The following is an 18,619-nucleotide window of genomic DNA, read 5'->3' as shown; positions in this document are numbered from 1 at the left end:
GAGAAAAAGAGGTGATCTCAGATATAAATATTTTAGCTGGTAAATTGGGTTCCCCACAAACGCTGCCATTTATACTATTGGTAGTCTTTGTGGTCTTGACCCGGATGACACGTGGGCCTGCAATAAAGAAAGAATTCTTAGTGACATAGAATTGTAGAGATAGTAAGCGTAGCTATTTCTTGTGCTTTGGTTGGTATTTATAGGTTTTTTTAAGAAATAGTCATTGCTTTATTTATAGCGGTGATCTTGGTTAAATCTCCAAAGTGATGTTTGTAAAATCCGTTTTTTACTAGATTACATACGTGATTATTGCTCGGTCCGTGAAATTTGATCTCTAACAATTGCTGTGATTATTGTTCAATATGGCTTCTGTTTGCCTTTTTGGGCGAACGAAACTTTTGTTCAGTCTTTATCTTTATTTGGTTCGTTAGGTCTTTTTGATTCACGCTTCTGTTTAATTTTTTTTTTGCCACATTGAAAGTATTTATGTCTTTGACTTTTCATGTTAGACAACTTTGACTATTTGACTTGATTTTTTAGGTGGGTAGTGTCACTATTTTTATGAAATTATTTCTTTTAATGAAAAATTTATTATTACTTTATTTATTATTTTGTTATTTAAATAAGAGCAAAGTATAAAGTGGAAATCTTTTTTTTTAATGGAAAGTTAAAATTTAAAATGGTATCATATTAAACTCTTAAAAATACCATAAAGTCATCATATAATAGTTGTTGATTGACATTTCACCGCCTAAATAAATTAAATGCCATTTCAACAAGTTTAAACCCTTCAAATCAAAATATTTTTTTTTACAAATAATTTATAATAATATGTTTGATTTATATCTTAAATTTATAAAAACATAATAATATGTCTGATTTATATCTTAAATTTATAAAAATATAATAATATGTCTGATTTATACCTTAAATTAATATTTTATTTAATATATATTTTTTAAAAATAATTGAGATCCAAAAGTCTTTCCTTTAATTATGATTATTATTTGTTAAACGTGAATAAAAAAAAAAAAAAACGGAGTCACACAAAATTTAGGGGATTAGATATTCAAAATACTCTGACTAGTTTTCTCATTCGTCTTTCCTAACGCGTGGATCACGTGATACAGAAAATAAATAATTAAATATAAAACTTAGAACATATGTATGAATACCACCAATGCATCACTTGCTTCTAATTAAGAAATCTGAATTTAAATACAATCTACATGCATGGGACACGTGCACAATTAACGACAGAAAAACACTTCAAAATTCTCTTATTTTTATTTTTATATTCATGCAATTATTGTACTTATAAAATTAAATTTGAGATTTTATTATATAATGTATTATTATTTATTTTCAATTAAAAATTAAAATTTAATTTTTAATAGTATCTCAATAATTTACTTTAAATTTAAATATTAAGATTACATAAGTAAGATCTGTATGTTCAAACCAATATAAAAATATTTAAATTCAAGAAAATCATTGGATGGGATAACATATATATATATATATATGTATAATAAGAATTATTTTTTTTTTAATTCTTAAATATTTGATATGAGTGATTTAATATTCTTATTTTTTAAGGGAAATTGAGTGTGAAGAAGATATCAATTAAGAACTTTTTATTCCTTAACAGATCAATTTGATATAAATAAAATTAATTTCAATCCATTTGATTAAAAATTTCGTGAAATATTTTTAAAAAAATATATTTTTCTTTTTTTATTAGCAAAGTAATTTAATAAAAAACCGGAAAAAACTAGCAGAAAGTACAAAGCTGAAAAGAACATAAAAAAATCCTTAAATTAATAAAGACTGTGAAAACCCACCAATCAAATCTTCAAATTCTTACAGGTACATTTCACATATTCTATAATATTGAAAATATTATTATTTAATTATTTAATAAATAATAGAAATATTTCTTAATCTAATACAAAAATAATCTGGTTGATTTTCTTTGTAATTTTAAAGTATAGAGAGTATGAAAAATTTTATGTTAGAATTTTTCATTTATCTATTTGCTTTTAAATATTGAATGTAAACCAATCAATTGTATTATACAATTTATTATTTCTATAATAAAAAAACAAAAAAAAATTATCTCTAACTGTATAATTTAATTACGTTTATTGTTATAAATTATTAAATTTTTATTTATATATATATATCCAATCAAACCCAGGTATTTTTCTTGTAAAAAATTAAATAAATAATGTCTAAAATTTATTATAAGTTGATAATATTTAGAGCTGAACTGCAATCTTGTCGAAACCCTTCTAATCGAAATGTATCTAAACCATGAAACCGGTTGAACCGACAATTTCAGTATGAAAAGACAAAAACAAAACCAATCGAGTCAAAGGGAAGCCACGAAATCTTGTTGACGTTAGTAACCAGCTTTGTCAAGGTTAGAAGAATCAAGATGCGAATTTACCGTTCATGGAATTCACACACGTGCAAAATATTTTATTTATTTATTTATTTATTTATTTTCTGTATCACATGCCAACGTGATTCACATTAAAAAAGTTAAATGAGAAAACTTGCTTTATTTGTTTTAATATGATTAGAGGGATTCGCTAAATTAATTAGTGATATTAAGCTTAAGTATGGATTACATATAATACACTTGACCCCAAATCATGTACGAGAGACTATTTTAATTTTATTTACATAAAACTAATATATATATAAATATATATATATATATATATATATATATATATATATATTATCTACCTTTTTTCTACCTTTTAGTGTATTTTCTACCTTTTACTGTTCTACCTTTGACATTATCTACCTTTTACTGTTCTACAATAAATTTTAATTGTATTATCTGCCTTTCACTGTTCTACCTTTGGCATTTTCTCTAAAACAGGTAACCGGCTAAAGTCATTATTTGAGACGTGATTCACATTAATAATAAAATAATAATAATAATAATAATAATAATAATAATAATAATAATAATAATAATAAAAACTTTCACGGAACTTTCTTCCATGTATTTTAAAGATTGCAGTTAATATGAAATTTAAAGTTTTTGTCAACCCAACCAAACGTAAGTTAAGTTTTTTTTTTTATATAATTTTTTTATAGTTTTATTCTCTCTTTCAATAAAAGAAAAATCTTTTGAGATTATCGTTGTTATTGATTTGTATAGTTAATAAGCCCTTTTTCTATTATAATAATAATAATAATAATAATAATAATAATACTTAATTTCTTTTATTTTTCTATTATTTTATGGACTTCTTTTATTTTTTGTTTGTTATATTTTTTAGTGAGAGTTTTATATTTTTTTATACAAGAGTTTTTTCCTTTTATTGTAAAAATTTTTAAATTTAAGAGATTATTTAATTGTGGGGTCACTATTATACATTCCTTAAGATTGATTTATTATATCAAATAATTTTAAACTCCTAAAAAGTTATAGTATTAATTATTATGGAGGATAAATTTTTGTCGCCCAAAGTATAAATATATGAGATTTATTTATTTAATATGTAAATTATATAATATATTTTATGTTTTAAATTTATAATAAATTAAGTCTGAACTAAAAAAAAATCAGATTTATAAGGAAAATTTTCTTTTCATAATTTTTTTATTTAAATTAATTTATTATAAATTTAAAACACAAAATATATTATGTGATTCACCTAGTATAATATTATAATTTTAGATTGAGTCAAGTAATTATTGATATATAATATAAAAATAACTGCATTATAATATATTTTATATTTAAAAAATATTTTTTTATTAAAAATAACGTATAACTATAATTATTAATAAAATTTTTCTCTTATACTAAAAAATGAAAGGGCATGTTAGGCATTGTCATGTGGCGACGGCCAGATTTGATACGCATAATGCATAATGTGAGGTGGAAAAAGCCTTAGCTTCCTCAAAAGTATCTTGATTCACAAATTATATTATGAATAATTTTTTCTTATCAAATCGAAAAGATACAATACTGCCATGTTAATAAGCTTTTTCTAAAAAAAAGAAAAAAAGAAAAAAAAAAACACTTAGATGAGAAGAGTGAGCTAGGTTCAAAATTTAGATTTTTTATTTTTTTTTTACTTAAATGCGAATTTTTTTTTATTACCTTGGGTAATTATTTTTTTTTTCAAAATCAATAATAAATATGTAATTCATTTACACAATATTTTTATAATAAAAAAATTTTTTTATTTAGTTATTTAATCATTTATAAATATAATATGATAGCGTGCATAAATTATTATGTCTATCTCTCTTTTCAACTTGAAAATAAATAATTATGTATGGCCATTATTGAATATAAGGGGAAAAAAAACTGGTTTTAATTAAAGGAGTACTTCGATGTCCTTTGAAAATAAAAGAAAACAAAGATCAAGTGTGCAATTAATTATTATATTTTGTTCATTAAATTTTATTATTATAAATTTATATTTTAATAAAAATGCGAGAAATTGATATAAAGATGCATTTAGTAGGACATAATAGGAGAATTTATATTTCTATAAATACCATTCCATGAAGCTTTGGCTTGCCACAGACACTCCAATTCTCACATCTTTATTTGCCTAAAATATATAGATCTCTCTTTCTCAATGGCAACCCAATTACTTACAAATGGTTCCCCTCTGTACACTACCAAAGACTCCTTTTCAGGAGAGGATGGGGCAATACCTGTTCTTGATTACTCAAAGCTCGTCTCTTCTGATCCCAGTCTCCGGTCTCTGGCCGTTCATGACATGGGCCGAGCTTGCATCGACTATGGCTGCTTCATTGTATGAAAAACAAGTCTTTCTTTTACTCTTTATTTATTTAGTTATTATTGTTAAATCACTCTTATGCATGCAGCTAATTTATATCAATAAATTGAAAAAGCTGGCTTAATGACTGTTCTATTCATGTAGGTGACAAACCATGCAATCCCAGACACTGTGATCAAAAGAACAATAGACAAACTATTTGAATTCTTTGATCTGCCTGAGGATGAAAAACGAAAATATGACCACAAGGATCCAACAGATTTAATCAGATGGGGCAAAGGCAATCTCAACCACGTTAGCCGGGAATTTGTCAAGATGGCTGTCCATCCTACCTTTCACTGCGCTTCTAGCCCACCTGGTTTCAGGTCATTTCAATATTAATTTGTTATTATTAAACTAATGTTAATTTCCAGTGCTGACTCAAATGTTAACTAGCCACATTTCCTATCTGTTCTGTGAACAGTGAGATTTTACAGGAGTATACCCATAAGGTGAGAGAACTAGGAATTGAATTGCTTGGAGGGATTTCAACAGCCCTAGGACTTGAACGAGACTATATAGAGAAGAAAATGAACCTGAAATCAGGCTACGATTTCTTTACTGCAAATGACTATCCATCACGCCAACATTCTGAAAATCGAATTGGGCAATTTGCTCATATCGATCCTAGTCTCATTATCCTCATCATCCAGAATGTGAGTGGTGGCTTGCAGGTTGAGCATAACGGCAAGTGGCTCAACGTAAATCTTAAGCCTGACTGGATTTTTGTTAATGTTGCTGATCATCTTGAGGTATACTAAATTTTCATGTGTGCACGCATACATATGAAGATCTGTACACATATATTTTCATGTGAATTTCATTACTGATCTTTTGTTATGATAGATTTTAACCAATGGCAAGTACAAGAGTGCTCTACATCGAGTGGTGGTGAACAATGAAGTTAGGAGGGCAACTCTACCCCTATTTCTGGGGCCATCATTGGACACAGTCGTGAGCCCTGCACCAGAATTCACAGACAATGGCCGCTCACCGGCATATCTCGGGATTACCTATAAACAATACTTGGAATATAATAATTTTCACGTTATTGACGGAAAGTCATGCCTGAACCAGATTCGACTCTGAAACATCAAATTAAATAATATTCTATATATATATAAGCTAGGAAAAGTGTAACATTCTACCACTGTTGTGGTGTAATATATGCATCGATGAGATATGTGTGCGTGTTTTCTTTCCCTTTCCATTTTCAGCTGAATAATAAAGACCGTGTTTGAGAGAAACAAGATATCCCTCTTCTCTCATCTTTGCAAAATTTCCTTTGATTTTCTTATGGAAGATTTGTAAGCTTGTTCCAACCATATTGATTTAAACTATACATTAAACTAGATTAAATTAGCATGCCATTGCCTAAATTAATGAGGCTTAATAATAAATTGGTTTAATTGATGAAATTCATATTAATTTTTTTTTAATTTTAATTTCATTGATAATATTTTTATCTATGAAAAAATTTTATTAATATTAATAAGAGAACAAACTTAATATGAGCACGTGAAACTAAGAGCAACACGAGTCCAATAAACTATTTCCATGCATCCCGTCCAAAGACATGAATATTAAGATATAAAATTTCAACAGCTAGCATCCAGAAATGTCTAAAAGCACAAAAAAACATGCCAACCCACGTGAATATATATATATATATATATATATATATATATATATATATATATATATATATACATCCAATCCCTGACGTGGCCCTAAATGTCAAAAAAATGCAGCGTTTTAACTCTATAATTCTATGAAATTATAAGATATAAATTTAAATTCTAATTAAATTTAATAAAAAAATAGTTTTTATTTTATGTATTTAATTTATCCTATTTTTATTTCATATTATTTTATCATTTGCAATAAACACTTCATGAAGTTAGCCTAATCATTAATGGGTTGGATTACTTTGCCGTTAAAGTATGTTGTTAAAATTTAAATTTATTGGGGTGCTCGTACTTGAACCTTTTTTCTTTCTTTCTTTATGTCAAAATTATTAAATGAAACCGTTTTAGTCAGATAAATGGGATTAAATATGATGTGCGACTTAATCTTCTTAAATTTTAAGCGAAGTTTATTTAATTAATTAATTTATTTGTTTTACAATTGTTTAACAATATGACAGGTGAATTTATGAGCCATTTGGTCATCATCTAAGGGAACCCATGATTGGTGGTTAATGTGACTTCCATCAAGGGAGTTATTGACTCCCATGCCCATTCAATCAATGTTGGTAATTTTCAAAGAGAAGTGACTACTTTCTGTCGATATAGACACCGTCACAGCTTGATTTAGGAAAAATTCTTCAGTGTAAGATGCACTGTATACATGTGAATGTTGCATCCTTTAGCCCAGTGGCGAGGCCACGTTATGCACAAGGGGGCAATTGACACCTTAGCTTTTCTTTAAATATATATATATATATATATATATATATATATTATTATAAAAATATTAAATTTAAAATTTTTTTTCTTAAAATTTAATATTTATCACCTTAAAGTTTAACATTTGTCTTTCTAAATTTTAACTTAAACAAAAATAAAAAGAAATATTTTAGTTATTGTTCGTTTTATATTTTTAAAAACAGCAACTTAAAAGTTGTTCCCTAGAAAAGAGAAGAAAAGTTAAAAAGAGTTTAACAAAGTTAAACGGACAAGAAGGTAAATGGTCAAAAATCAAATTCAATTTTGAAATTTGAGAATAAAATTAATAATTTTGTATTTATATTTAATTTTTTCCTTTTAATTTTATTTTTTATTTCTCAAATAAAAAAATTTATAGTTTTATGTATTTTTTCAAGTAGTCAAATCTATTTTATAAAATTATTTTTTCTACTATTAATTTTAATTTTTGTTGTAAATATGATAAAAACATAAAAAAAATTTCATAATTTATATCATGATTTAAGATAAATCATTGTTATTATATTTGGTTCCTAGAATTATTAAAAATCATGATATTAAAATTCTTATAGATATTTTTTATTAGATTTTCTCTTATTATGCAAATAAGAAATATTATTATAATTTCATCCTACCCTATTAATCAATTTCAATTGTAGAATGAGAAAACTGATTTTTAATTGCACAGTCAAACGATTTAATAAATATATTGTTGTCACAAGTTTTTGATTTAACAATTGAATACTTTAATAAAAAAAAGTTATTAAAAAACATTGTTATTTTACTATTTATATGATTTTAGAAAATAAGAATAAATGAATTTTAATGATAAAATTATAGTAAATATGAACTACATAAAATTTAATTAAATTTTATATTTTATTTTGATTGTGATACATCTAAAAGGGAATTCAATATCAATTTTGATCCAAATTACGAAAAATTTTCATTCTAATTTTAATTTTGAAATTTAAACAGAATGAACTCATATAAATTTTTTTTTTTTGAAAGTTTGCCCTTCTTAATTTCAAATTCTAGCTGCCATTAGTTCCATAAGCCACCGAGATGGATGAACAGAATTTAGCCGTTTATTCCAAGCATCTAGAACCGAGGAAAAAGCAAATAAAGGGAATGCTGTTTACTCACTATGTAGGGCCTTAACATTTAACGCAGATGAATGTAATCCAATTCATGCATGCAAATCAAAGAATTCCTTGCCTGTTGCCCGGACATTTCTCACTCTGACATCTCTCTGTCCCATAAATAAAACTGGCAGAAACAGCTCCAGTAGTTACTCAAAAGCCTTTCGATCCCAACAATATCACCTCCATGAACTCCTCCATTACACTTCCACCTGGAACAAAAATGACGAATTCCCCACCATTGATTTCTCTATGCTTTGCTCTGATGATCCTGATGTACGGTTAAAGGCCCTCCACAAACCCGATAAAGCATGCATGCAAGGAGTATACCAGCTTCAACGTCCGTAAAATCACTAAAAAAGAGTTTTATTTTTTGTCTTGTTTCTAAAATTATTTTATTAATTATGTATTAATTAGAGTTGTCATAAATATAAAATTTTTGCAGCTGGTAAGTCATGGTGCGCCAGATAAGTTAGAGAAGAAGCACTCAAGGGGATTTCTAGTTTTTATGATCTGACTGAAGGAAAGAGTATCAGACAACGAATCCTCTTCACCACCAGTGACGAAACCAAGGAATGTCTCAGGTTGGTCACACATCCTAAGTTTAATTGTCCAACAAAAACAGCTGCCTTCAGGTAATTAATTAATTAATTAATCAAATACTTACTCACTGGTTATGGAAACTTAAACTAGCAAACTTAAACTAATTAAAGTAATGAATACATTTATTTATATGGTTTGTAGTGAGGCATTTGAGGAGTATGTCAAAAGATTCCGAGAGAAAATTTAGTGTGGCTAGGGCATTTTCAAAAATTCTGGGATTTGAGGACTGCTACCTTGAGAAGGCACTGAAGTTGGAGTCAGGCTTCGATGTAGGAATGTAGCTGTATTGGGTATTTACCCTCCCTGGTTCGAGCTAAAAGGTTCCTATGGGGTGCCTGCTCATACAGATTCTGGGTTTTTCGTTTTACTCATTGAATCTGGGACCATCAGCATTGATGATTTAACATCTCATGGCAAGTGGGTCAAGGCTAAAATTCCTCCTAATGCCATGCTTATTCTCAACTCAACTAAGTTTTTATCTCAAAAATTTATTGGAGTCGGCTGCATGGATTCTCTTTCTCTACTTTAAACGATTTTGGGTTAAATTCTTGAAAATGTGTAATACTTCTAAGTTATGTTGTACTACTCTCCTCCAAGTTAGTTTAGATCTACCCCTTCTTTTCTTTCTATCTCCTAACCCAATGTGCTCTACTTGTCTTACTGGAGCCTCCGTATGTTTACGCTTCACGTGACCAAACTATCTCAATCTCCCTTCTCTCAACTTATTCTCAATTGGCACTACTCTACCTTTTTTCTTGTACTCTTATTACGGACTTTATCTAGTCTAATATAGCCACTTATTCACCTTAACATTATCATCTCTCCGACTCTTATCTTAGATAAATACAACTCCTTCATTGCCCAACACTTACTACGACATAACGTGGCCAATCATATGGCTATATGATAAAATTTTTTTTTCAACTTATTGGGAATCTTGCGATCATATAAAACTTCCATGGCACGTCTCTATTTCAACTATCCGACTTTAATCCTATGACTAACATCCTCTTTACATCCCCCATCGACTTGAAGGATTGAACCGAGATATTTAAAGTGATTATTTTCGGGCAATACTACTCCATCCAAACTAACTCCTTCCCTATCACTAGTTCGGCCTTTACTGAACTTGCAATGCATGTATTCTGTCTTCGTTCTACTTAACTTAAAGCCTTTTAATTCTAGAGTACTTATTCAAAACTCTAACTTTCTATTGACTCATTTTCGTGTCTCATCTATCAAAACTATATCATCCGAAAACATCATGCATCAAATGATACTCTCTTGTATATGTTTCATCAATTCATTGAGAACTAATGCAAAAAGGTAAGGGCTCACAGCTGAACCTTAGTGTAATTCAATTGAGATAGGAAAATCTCTTGTGTCTTCTCCCACTGTACTTACAATAATAGTTGCTCCTTCATACATATCTTTCAATACTTGTATGCACCTAATAGGTACCCTCTTTTGTTCTAACACTCTCCATAAGACATCTCTTAGAACACTATCATAAGCCTTCTCCAAATAGATAAAAATCATATGTAGATCTTTCTTCACATCACTATATTTCTCCATCAATCTTTTAATGAGAAAGATCGCTTCTATAGTTGAACAACCGAGCATAAAGCCAAATTGATTGGGAGAGATAGAAGTATCATGACATAGTCGATGTTCCCCAACTTTCTCCCACAACTTCATAGTATGACTCATGAGTTTAATTCCTCTATAGTTTGAGCAACTCTGTATGTCTCTTTTATTTTTAAAAATAGGTACTAAAATAGTTCTCCTTCATTCATCAGACATTTTCTTTGAGTTTAGAATCTTATTAAATAATTTACTTAATCATGCCACTCTCACATCTCCCAAACACTTCTACACTTCAATTGGTATTTCGTCGAGTCCACAGACTTTATCTACTTTTATTCTCTTAAGTGCTTCCTTTACTTCTGAAAATCTAATCTTTCTAGTGTAATTCACATTCTTTTTAATTGCTTTGTAGTCTATATTAACGCTATTATCACTTTGACTATTATTAAAGATATTATCAAAATAATTCCTCCATCTTTCTTTAATATCCTAATCTTTCACCAATATTTTTTCTACTTTATCCTTAATGCACCTAACTTGATTGAGATCTTGATATTTCTTTTCTCTCCTCTTTGCTAATCTATAAATATCTTTCTTCCCTTCTTTAGTTCTAACTTTCTCATATAACTTTTCAAAAGCCTGCGTTCTTGCTTGACTAACCACCTTTTCTGCCTCTTTCTTTGCTATTTTGTACTGTTCATAAGCCTCATTATTATCACACTTAGGTAATTTTGTATACCATTCCCTCTTTCTCTTCACTGCCTTTTGTACTTCCTCATTTCACCACCATCTCTCTTTTGCAGGTGGTTCATATCCTGTAGACTCTCCAAGTACTTTTCTAGCTACTTCTCTAATCTTTGATGTCATCTATATCCACGTACTATTGGCCTCTACATCCAGCTTCCATACTTCGGACTCGAGAAATTTATTTTTAAAGTTTACGTGCTTTATTCCTTTGAACTCCCACCACTTTGTTCGAGCTATAATATTTCTTCTAGCTTACTTGAATTCTTCTTAACTTAACATCGAAGACCACTAACCAATGTTGACTTATTAAAGCCTCTCCCAGAATAACCTTGCAATCCTTGCATAGAGCTCTATTTGTCTTTCTGATTAAGAGGAAGTCAATTTAACTTCTATTTTGTCCACTTATGAAAGTCACTAAATGCGACTCCCTTTTTATAAAGTAGGTATTTATTAGTATTAGGTCGTTCGTCATGGCAAAATCCAGGATACTTTTTCTCTTCTCATTTTGGCTACTAAAACAAAAACTTCAATGAACATTCTCATAATCTTGCCTATCACTTCCTACATATTCATTTAAATCTCCACCGATGAGAACATTCTCTTTATTCGGTATGCTTTGCATTAGATCATCTATATCTTCTCAAAACATTTATTTACTCTCACTATCTAGTCCTATTTATAAGATATAAGCACTAACTACATGTATTGTTTCTCCTTCTAGTACTAGCTTTATTATTATAATTCTATCTCCTACTCTTTTCACAGCTAGTATGGCATTTTTTAATGCCTTGTCTATAATCAAGCCTACTCCGTTCTTGTTCCTCTCCTTTTTGGTAAATCACAGTTTGTATCCTAAATTGCCTACTTCTTTGTTTTTCTCTCCTACCCATTTAGTCTTCTGAATGCAAGTAATATTTACCCTTCTCCTTTCCAATCTATCCATAAGCTCCATTAATTTTTCTGTAAGTGATCCAACATTCTAAGTACCAACCCTGATTCTCCTCCTATCTTGTTCCTTCCTAATTGAACTCCTTCTATGATATCTTTTAGTATTCTTTATGCATATCTTGTGTTCTATTCCACTATCTATTCTACTATATGTTCTATGGACTAACTTCTTTATCCACACTATCCATGATGTAGGAATCCTTGCTCATTTAACACCACACCCGGGCGTCGGCATAGCGCATCGCTTTCAGTGAACTTCCTACACCCTTGTATATTTCTCACTACACCTAGGCTCCGATGTAGCGCATTGTAAGTAGATGATGTCCCAACGTTTATATCGTAAGAATTCATATCATGAGGCGTGACAAATTTTTTACACTTGTTGTCACCTATTACAACCCTCCTCCTTTATCCGGGCTTGGGATGGACTAAGCACAAACTACTTAGGCGGAGTTACCATGCTTATTCTCCTTGGGGATAATTTCCAAGGCACAACTCTTTTTTTGTTTTTTTATTATGTTTAAGGATTTATTTAAACACTAAACCTATTTAGCTTTTTTGATTAGTTGCTTTTCGATATTGTGTGTTGCAGATTTAATTATCCAATGGGAAGTACAAAAGCTCTACTCATAAATTGATTCAGGACAATGAGACTAAAGGAATCTCCATGGCTACAGTTCATGGACCTTCACTGGACATATTTGTGTACCCAGCACCAGAGTTTGTGGATGACTCACCGACCCTGAATCTTTGGTAGCCAATGGTCATCACCAAATCGATGTGCACTAAAACATGGTTCAAGTTAGGATTGGAGCCATCTCAAGCATTTATATATGAAATAAATAAATTAAATAATCATGTCTCAAAATAATGCTTGTTAATTAATTTGCAGAATTTGTTGTGCCTTTCCAGAATATAGCTGCTGCAGTGGTGATTATGAATAGACTTATGGGTTCTTCCTTTGTATATTATAATTCTATTATACGTATAGAACCTATATTGCAAATGAAATTTATGTAAGATTTATTTACAAATTAATTCACATATTAGAATCATTATATTAATTAATTTGATTAGAATTTGAATCCCAATAACAAATTCCATTAAGTTAATTATATATATATATATATATATATATATATATATATAATGAATTTATTAATGTTGTGAACTTAAAATTGGTTATACTTTTAATTTTATAATTAACTATATTTGATTTAACATAATTATAGCATGATTTTAAATAATATTATTAACTTTTTTTTTTTGAAAATAATATTATTAACTTATTATTATAGAATAATCATAAACGAAATTAATAAATCTATAACATTACGAAATACAATAATTAACTTAAAGATGTTAAATTTCAACCTAATGAGCTAAGTTAATAAATTTATAAATGAGTCAATTCATGAGCTTATTAAATAAAGTAACTCTATGAAGAATTCTATGATAAGCTTAGATGTATCACTACAATAAATTTCGGTTTTAATAACATGCTTATTATATTGTTAAAAATTTAAAACATACTATTAATAAGAATTATCAATAAGTGTCTAGTGATATGCATAAACCCTGTAATCTAAAATTTTTAACAATATTTTTACACTAATTTACAATACTATTATGTATAATATTGTATATATTACTTATTATCTCATATTTTATTTTGATATCTAAATATATTAACTTGATATTATTTATTATTTTAATGTCATGTTTAAAAAAGTATTGTTAAATCATAAATTTGTTTGTAGTATATGTTTTCATTTAAAATTTGGGCATCATTTGTGCAGACAGATAATCGTATATGATATGATAATAAGATTGGGTATAGCCTTATGGCTTATTATGTAGTATTTTTTTTTTATTACTTGAAAAAATTTTAAATGAAATGGTACTGTTAGCTAAAACCAGCATCAGCACAGTACCAAAAACGCTGGGTTAATTTACTTGTATTATGGGCTGGGCCTACGTAGTTTGTATGGGCTCAAAAAGTTTTGGTGTAAAAAAATCTAAATTTTTTATATTTAAAAAATTATTAAAAATAGAACAATAACAAAATTATTTTTTATTCAATTTCTTCATATCGTTCTTGTAAGAATAGACAGAACATGACACAAGGATTGTGAATATGAAAACAATGGCTGCAGATACACCAAAGAGTTCTCCCTTTCTTCTTCTTTTTTTTAATAGATTGATATGTAATATCTTTATTAAACTGTGACAGAGAATATAACCATTTCTCTATTGTTTTTGTAAAGAGATCAGTAAACACTGTTACCCATATATATATATATATATATATATATATATTCTCTAAAAGTATATATATGTACTCAGATGACTAAGGGACATGACACATCATTTGATAAAATTATGATAATTTTATTAAGGTATGTTAATTCATATAAACCACTTATACACATTATTTATAACTGATGCCGACTACAACAAGATTACGAGCTCCTGTTTTTCCTTTGTTTTTTTTCTGATGCTAGTTTTAATGCTTCTAGACTCTAGTTGAATGGATTTTTTTCTTTTTTGAAGAAAATAATTTTTAATTAGATTACTAAATTATTATTCAGTTTTTAGCTGGGGGTGGTGATAAACCGTGTTTATTTTTCTGATAGACTGTCAACTTCTAGAATATGTTTATATATATATATATAACATATGCTTTCCAACTAATTTAACGTTTTATTTTTATTGGTCAGAAGGCAGTTCGAAACCAATTTTAGATTTGATTCCATGCTTAGAAGGCTGGCATGTTGGGACAAAACCCACTATAACCTAATTGAAATTAAAAAAAAAAAATATTATGCTTTTTTTTTTAATTATTGAAATCTCAATTATATAAAAACACATCCAATATAGAATTAAATGGCATTAGGCAGAATTCTAGTTCTCAATTTGGGATTTAAGGCTACACGTCTGACCAAAAAAATCAACTTAGAGAAGTGTTTGTTTTTCTGTAGTAAATATAGCAGACAAAACGGGAATATAACGAGCCTTTCTTGTGCAGCAAGTACACGTAATTGAATTTTCTCAGATCCCAATTTTATAGAAGTTTTAAGATTGACTGCTACTACATCTTCAGGTTTCAGTTCTTGATTGTGAAAGGCAATTTTAGTTGTTTTGCTCATCTTTGCTAGCTACTTAATTTCCATCATTAATAAAATATACTTTTTATTATATAAAAGTTTCTAACTTTCTAAAAGGAAAATAATGAAAATGGCAACTTCCATGCGAGGATCGAATGCACATTTTTTCGGTTTTGGGGGTAAAATTCTTCAAAACTATCCAGATTCATTATTACCATTTCTCGACCTGAAGCGTTTGTGGCATAAAAAAAAAAAAATCAATCGTCTGTCACTAAGGAAAGATGGTATTTATATATAGATCTCAAAGAACAAAGCAAAAAATGGAAAAGAGAGGTAAATGAACAATCATAGCAGACTCTTCAAGCATCTGTAAGAATATACATTCTATATTGCAACTCTGGAATGTGGCATCTCTTACTCTAAAATATACCTATACATATATACCAATTTATTTTCTGATTCTTCAGATATCCTTCTTTTAACTCCCTCTAGGAATGATTATAGTCTTAACTAGACCAAATATAGCCTGCCCCAAAGAGCAACTATTGATTCATTCAACTAATTTGTGAAGAAGGCTTCGTTGAGTCATGTAAGAGATTCATCCTTTATGTCTGTCTTCTTCCCCCTCTTCCTGAAAATGACAGACCAGCAACCAACTCCTCCATTCCTGTATCAAAAGTTAAAAAAATCCCATCTTAAAACCTACCAAGTCGTTTAAATTTCGAGGAAATTGAAGTCAAGTGAAGGAAAAGGAAAATTGTTATATTACATGGAAAATGCTTTTCTTGCAGTTTGTTATTTCTTTTTCTTTATCCTAGACTTTGACGCGTAAAGGCATTAGAGAATACAAGGAAATTGTAAATGAAATTTACCAAATTTTATGAACAATCAAATAATTCTAACCAAAAATGAAAAAAAAAGATCAAACAATTCTTTTTGTGTTGGAAAAATTTTGTCTTTGTACTTAGCATTCTGTAATTTTCCATGGTTCTCCTGTTTCATACTCTGTTTTGCAAAGGACAAGTTTCAGAAAATTCTCCCAGTCCCCCTACTTGTTTTGGCAAGAAGATAAAATTACTACTGAGATCTGAATATGTAAACTTATTGTGAATCTAAAATTAGCAAAAGAAGCAATTGATTATGGCATACCTGGTGCAGCCGTTTCTGCTGCTACTTCTACTGCTGCTGCTGCCACTGCTTTTTGAGCTTCCACTATTGCTACTTAATCCACCACTTTCACTTTCCCCCGACTCCGAGAATCTGTTCTTCCACCACTCGTTTTCTACACCTTTAGCAGATCCATCCAATAGCAGAGGCTTTGGAGACACCCTTCCATCTCTTGCACTATTATTCATCGCTAAGTTATTATTATTGTTGCTGTTTTTCTTCATCTTCTTTCTTGAACCCAAAGAAAATGGAAACACCATCTTCAGAAGAAACCCTCCATTGTCTATGCTTCCACTTCTGTTCATTTGCACTTTTTTATCATTCTTTTTCTTCGCCGATTTTTCCCTCGTATACATGTATTCACTTGTTATACTCCTTTCTTTACTAAAACTTTCATCCTTAGCCTGATCAACCATGTTCTGCTCTACAATATCTTTTAAAGATAACTCGTAACATCCCTCAGGCATTCGACTCACCATCTCCATGAGCTCCTTCTGACCTCTAGCAATCGCTTGAGCTCTCGACGAAGGAGAAAGACTTCTATAATGGTTTTGGCGATGTTGGGGGCTTCTGGATGGACTCGTCCCCCATAAAGGAGGGGAAGAAACCGCAGAATCGTCATCATCTATAAGCTTCCTCTCAGCTTCAAATTCAGGCAAGCTATTCCAGGTCTGGTAGTTGGCATAATTCTGTGCCGTTTTCTGAGCTCGGAAGCCATAATTTCTGGCAGAAAAACTGTCGGTTACTCGGCCATTGGAAAAATGTACATGATTGATTTCAGGAAATTTTGTCGCAGGATCTAGCATGGTTTAATTTGTAGAATCGGAAGAAGAAGAAGCAGCTGTGATTTTTAGTCGACGTTAAATTTGGTGAGAAGAAATGGGCGTGAAAGGCAAGGCAATTAAGCATTCACCGACCCCTCGTGGTGTGTGGCTCCCAAGATTATGTCATATTCTCAGCAATGAAGTTTTTAATGGTGACTCATGGAGGGTGGGACCGTTTTAGGCTCATAAAAGTCAAGGTTTTCTAGATGGCCGGGCGTGCTGTGTAGGCCCCATTTCCCATCTCTCATTCTCATGTAATGTTATTTCTTTTGTTTTTTTGTCTTTTAAGGAGTTTTAGCTTTTGTTTTTTCTTTTTGTTTTTTAAAAATAAAAATAAAAAAATAAATATAAATGGATATAAAAGGCTACCAGATCTCCATCCGTGTAACTTGACTTTTTGTTGCGTCTTATATCATAAACCCTATTTTCCACATTAAAAGAAAATTATCAAGTAGCCCTCTTTTAATTAATTCATTTATTATTATTATTATATAATTGGTGACGGATCCCTAGCCACTGAGAGGCAATTATGACTGATTAATAAAAAATTATATTTTTCATGAAATTTAAATATTTTAATTCAAATTTAATCGGAAATCGAGCCGATTAAAAATATTTTTTTATATTCTTTTCCGAAGGTCGATATTCTTTATTCCCTTTCTCCGGGGACTTGCAACAGCCGAACGAATCTCCTGCCATTTTTCTTATTCATTTCTCTCTCAGGGAAAATAACAAATGAAAAATAAAAAAAGCTAATAATAATAAAAAAATATCTATTTTTTTCTTATATTTAAATGATAAAAAAATATAAAAAATTATTTTATAAATAATAAAATTATAATTTTATCCTATTTTCAAATATAAAATAATAAAAAATAAAATTATTTTACTCTCAAATTTTCTTCTCTCTCTTTTTCTTTCTTCGTCCTAACATAGTGTTAGAGCCCTCAGTTCCTTCCTCATCGGTACTGTCACCTCATCGCCACTAGCACTCGCCGACTCTTCTTAGTCGCCTCATCGCCTCGTCTTATCCCTGTTGGAGGACTGGGAATCTGGTATCGAGACCCTGTTCTCACCTTAGTCCTGTCTCTTGCATGGCTCCACCTACCCTTTTTTTTTTTGTTAGAAAATGGCCCTTGCTTCCGACCTTTTACATGTGGATTTTCAGTTGTGAAAATTTTGTTGAAATATTTTTATTAAAAAAAAAATGTATATTTAGATGCGAATTTGTTCAGCTGTTGAATT

General features: G+C 29.4%; 2 protein-coding genes and 1 pseudogene across 2 annotated transcripts; 2 read left to right on the top strand and 1 right to left on the bottom strand.

Moving 5' to 3' along the window:
• Positions 1-4,573: 4,573 nt before the first annotated feature.
• LOC131177333 (2-oxoglutarate-dependent dioxygenase 19-like) lies at positions 4,574-5,912 on the top strand. Its single transcript, XM_058142297.1, has 4 exons — positions 4,574-4,799; positions 4,929-5,149; positions 5,248-5,575; positions 5,670-5,912. The coding sequence occupies exons 1-4, from the start codon at positions 4,620-4,622 to the stop codon at positions 5,910-5,912; spliced, it is 972 nt and encodes a 323-aa protein (XP_057998280.1). The 5' UTR covers positions 4,574-4,619.
• Positions 5,913-8,314: 2,402 nt separating this feature from the next.
• On the top strand, positions 8,315-9,523 carry LOC110634547 (2-oxoglutarate-dependent dioxygenase 19-like; annotated as a pseudogene).
• Positions 9,524-15,655: 6,132 nt separating this feature from the next.
• LOC110634560 (uncharacterized) lies at positions 15,656-17,476 on the bottom strand. The gene is made up of 2 exons (XM_021783613.2): positions 16,533-17,476; positions 15,656-16,050 (listed from the first exon to the last, which is right to left on the bottom strand). Exons 1-2 carry the CDS (start codon positions 17,354-17,356, stop codon positions 15,969-15,971), a joined length of 906 nt encoding a protein of 301 aa, XP_021639305.2. The 5' UTR covers positions 17,357-17,476; the 3' UTR covers positions 15,656-15,968.
• Positions 17,477-18,619: the final 1,143 nt, after the last annotated feature.

Source organism: Hevea brasiliensis, unplaced genomic scaffold, assembly GCF_030052815.1.
Source record: "Hevea brasiliensis isolate MT/VB/25A 57/8 unplaced genomic scaffold, ASM3005281v1 Scaf408, whole genome shotgun sequence".
In the NCBI taxonomy this organism is placed as follows: Eukaryota; Viridiplantae; Streptophyta; class Magnoliopsida; order Malpighiales; family Euphorbiaceae; genus Hevea; species Hevea brasiliensis.
This window is presented reverse-complemented; position numbering and strand designations above follow the sequence as displayed.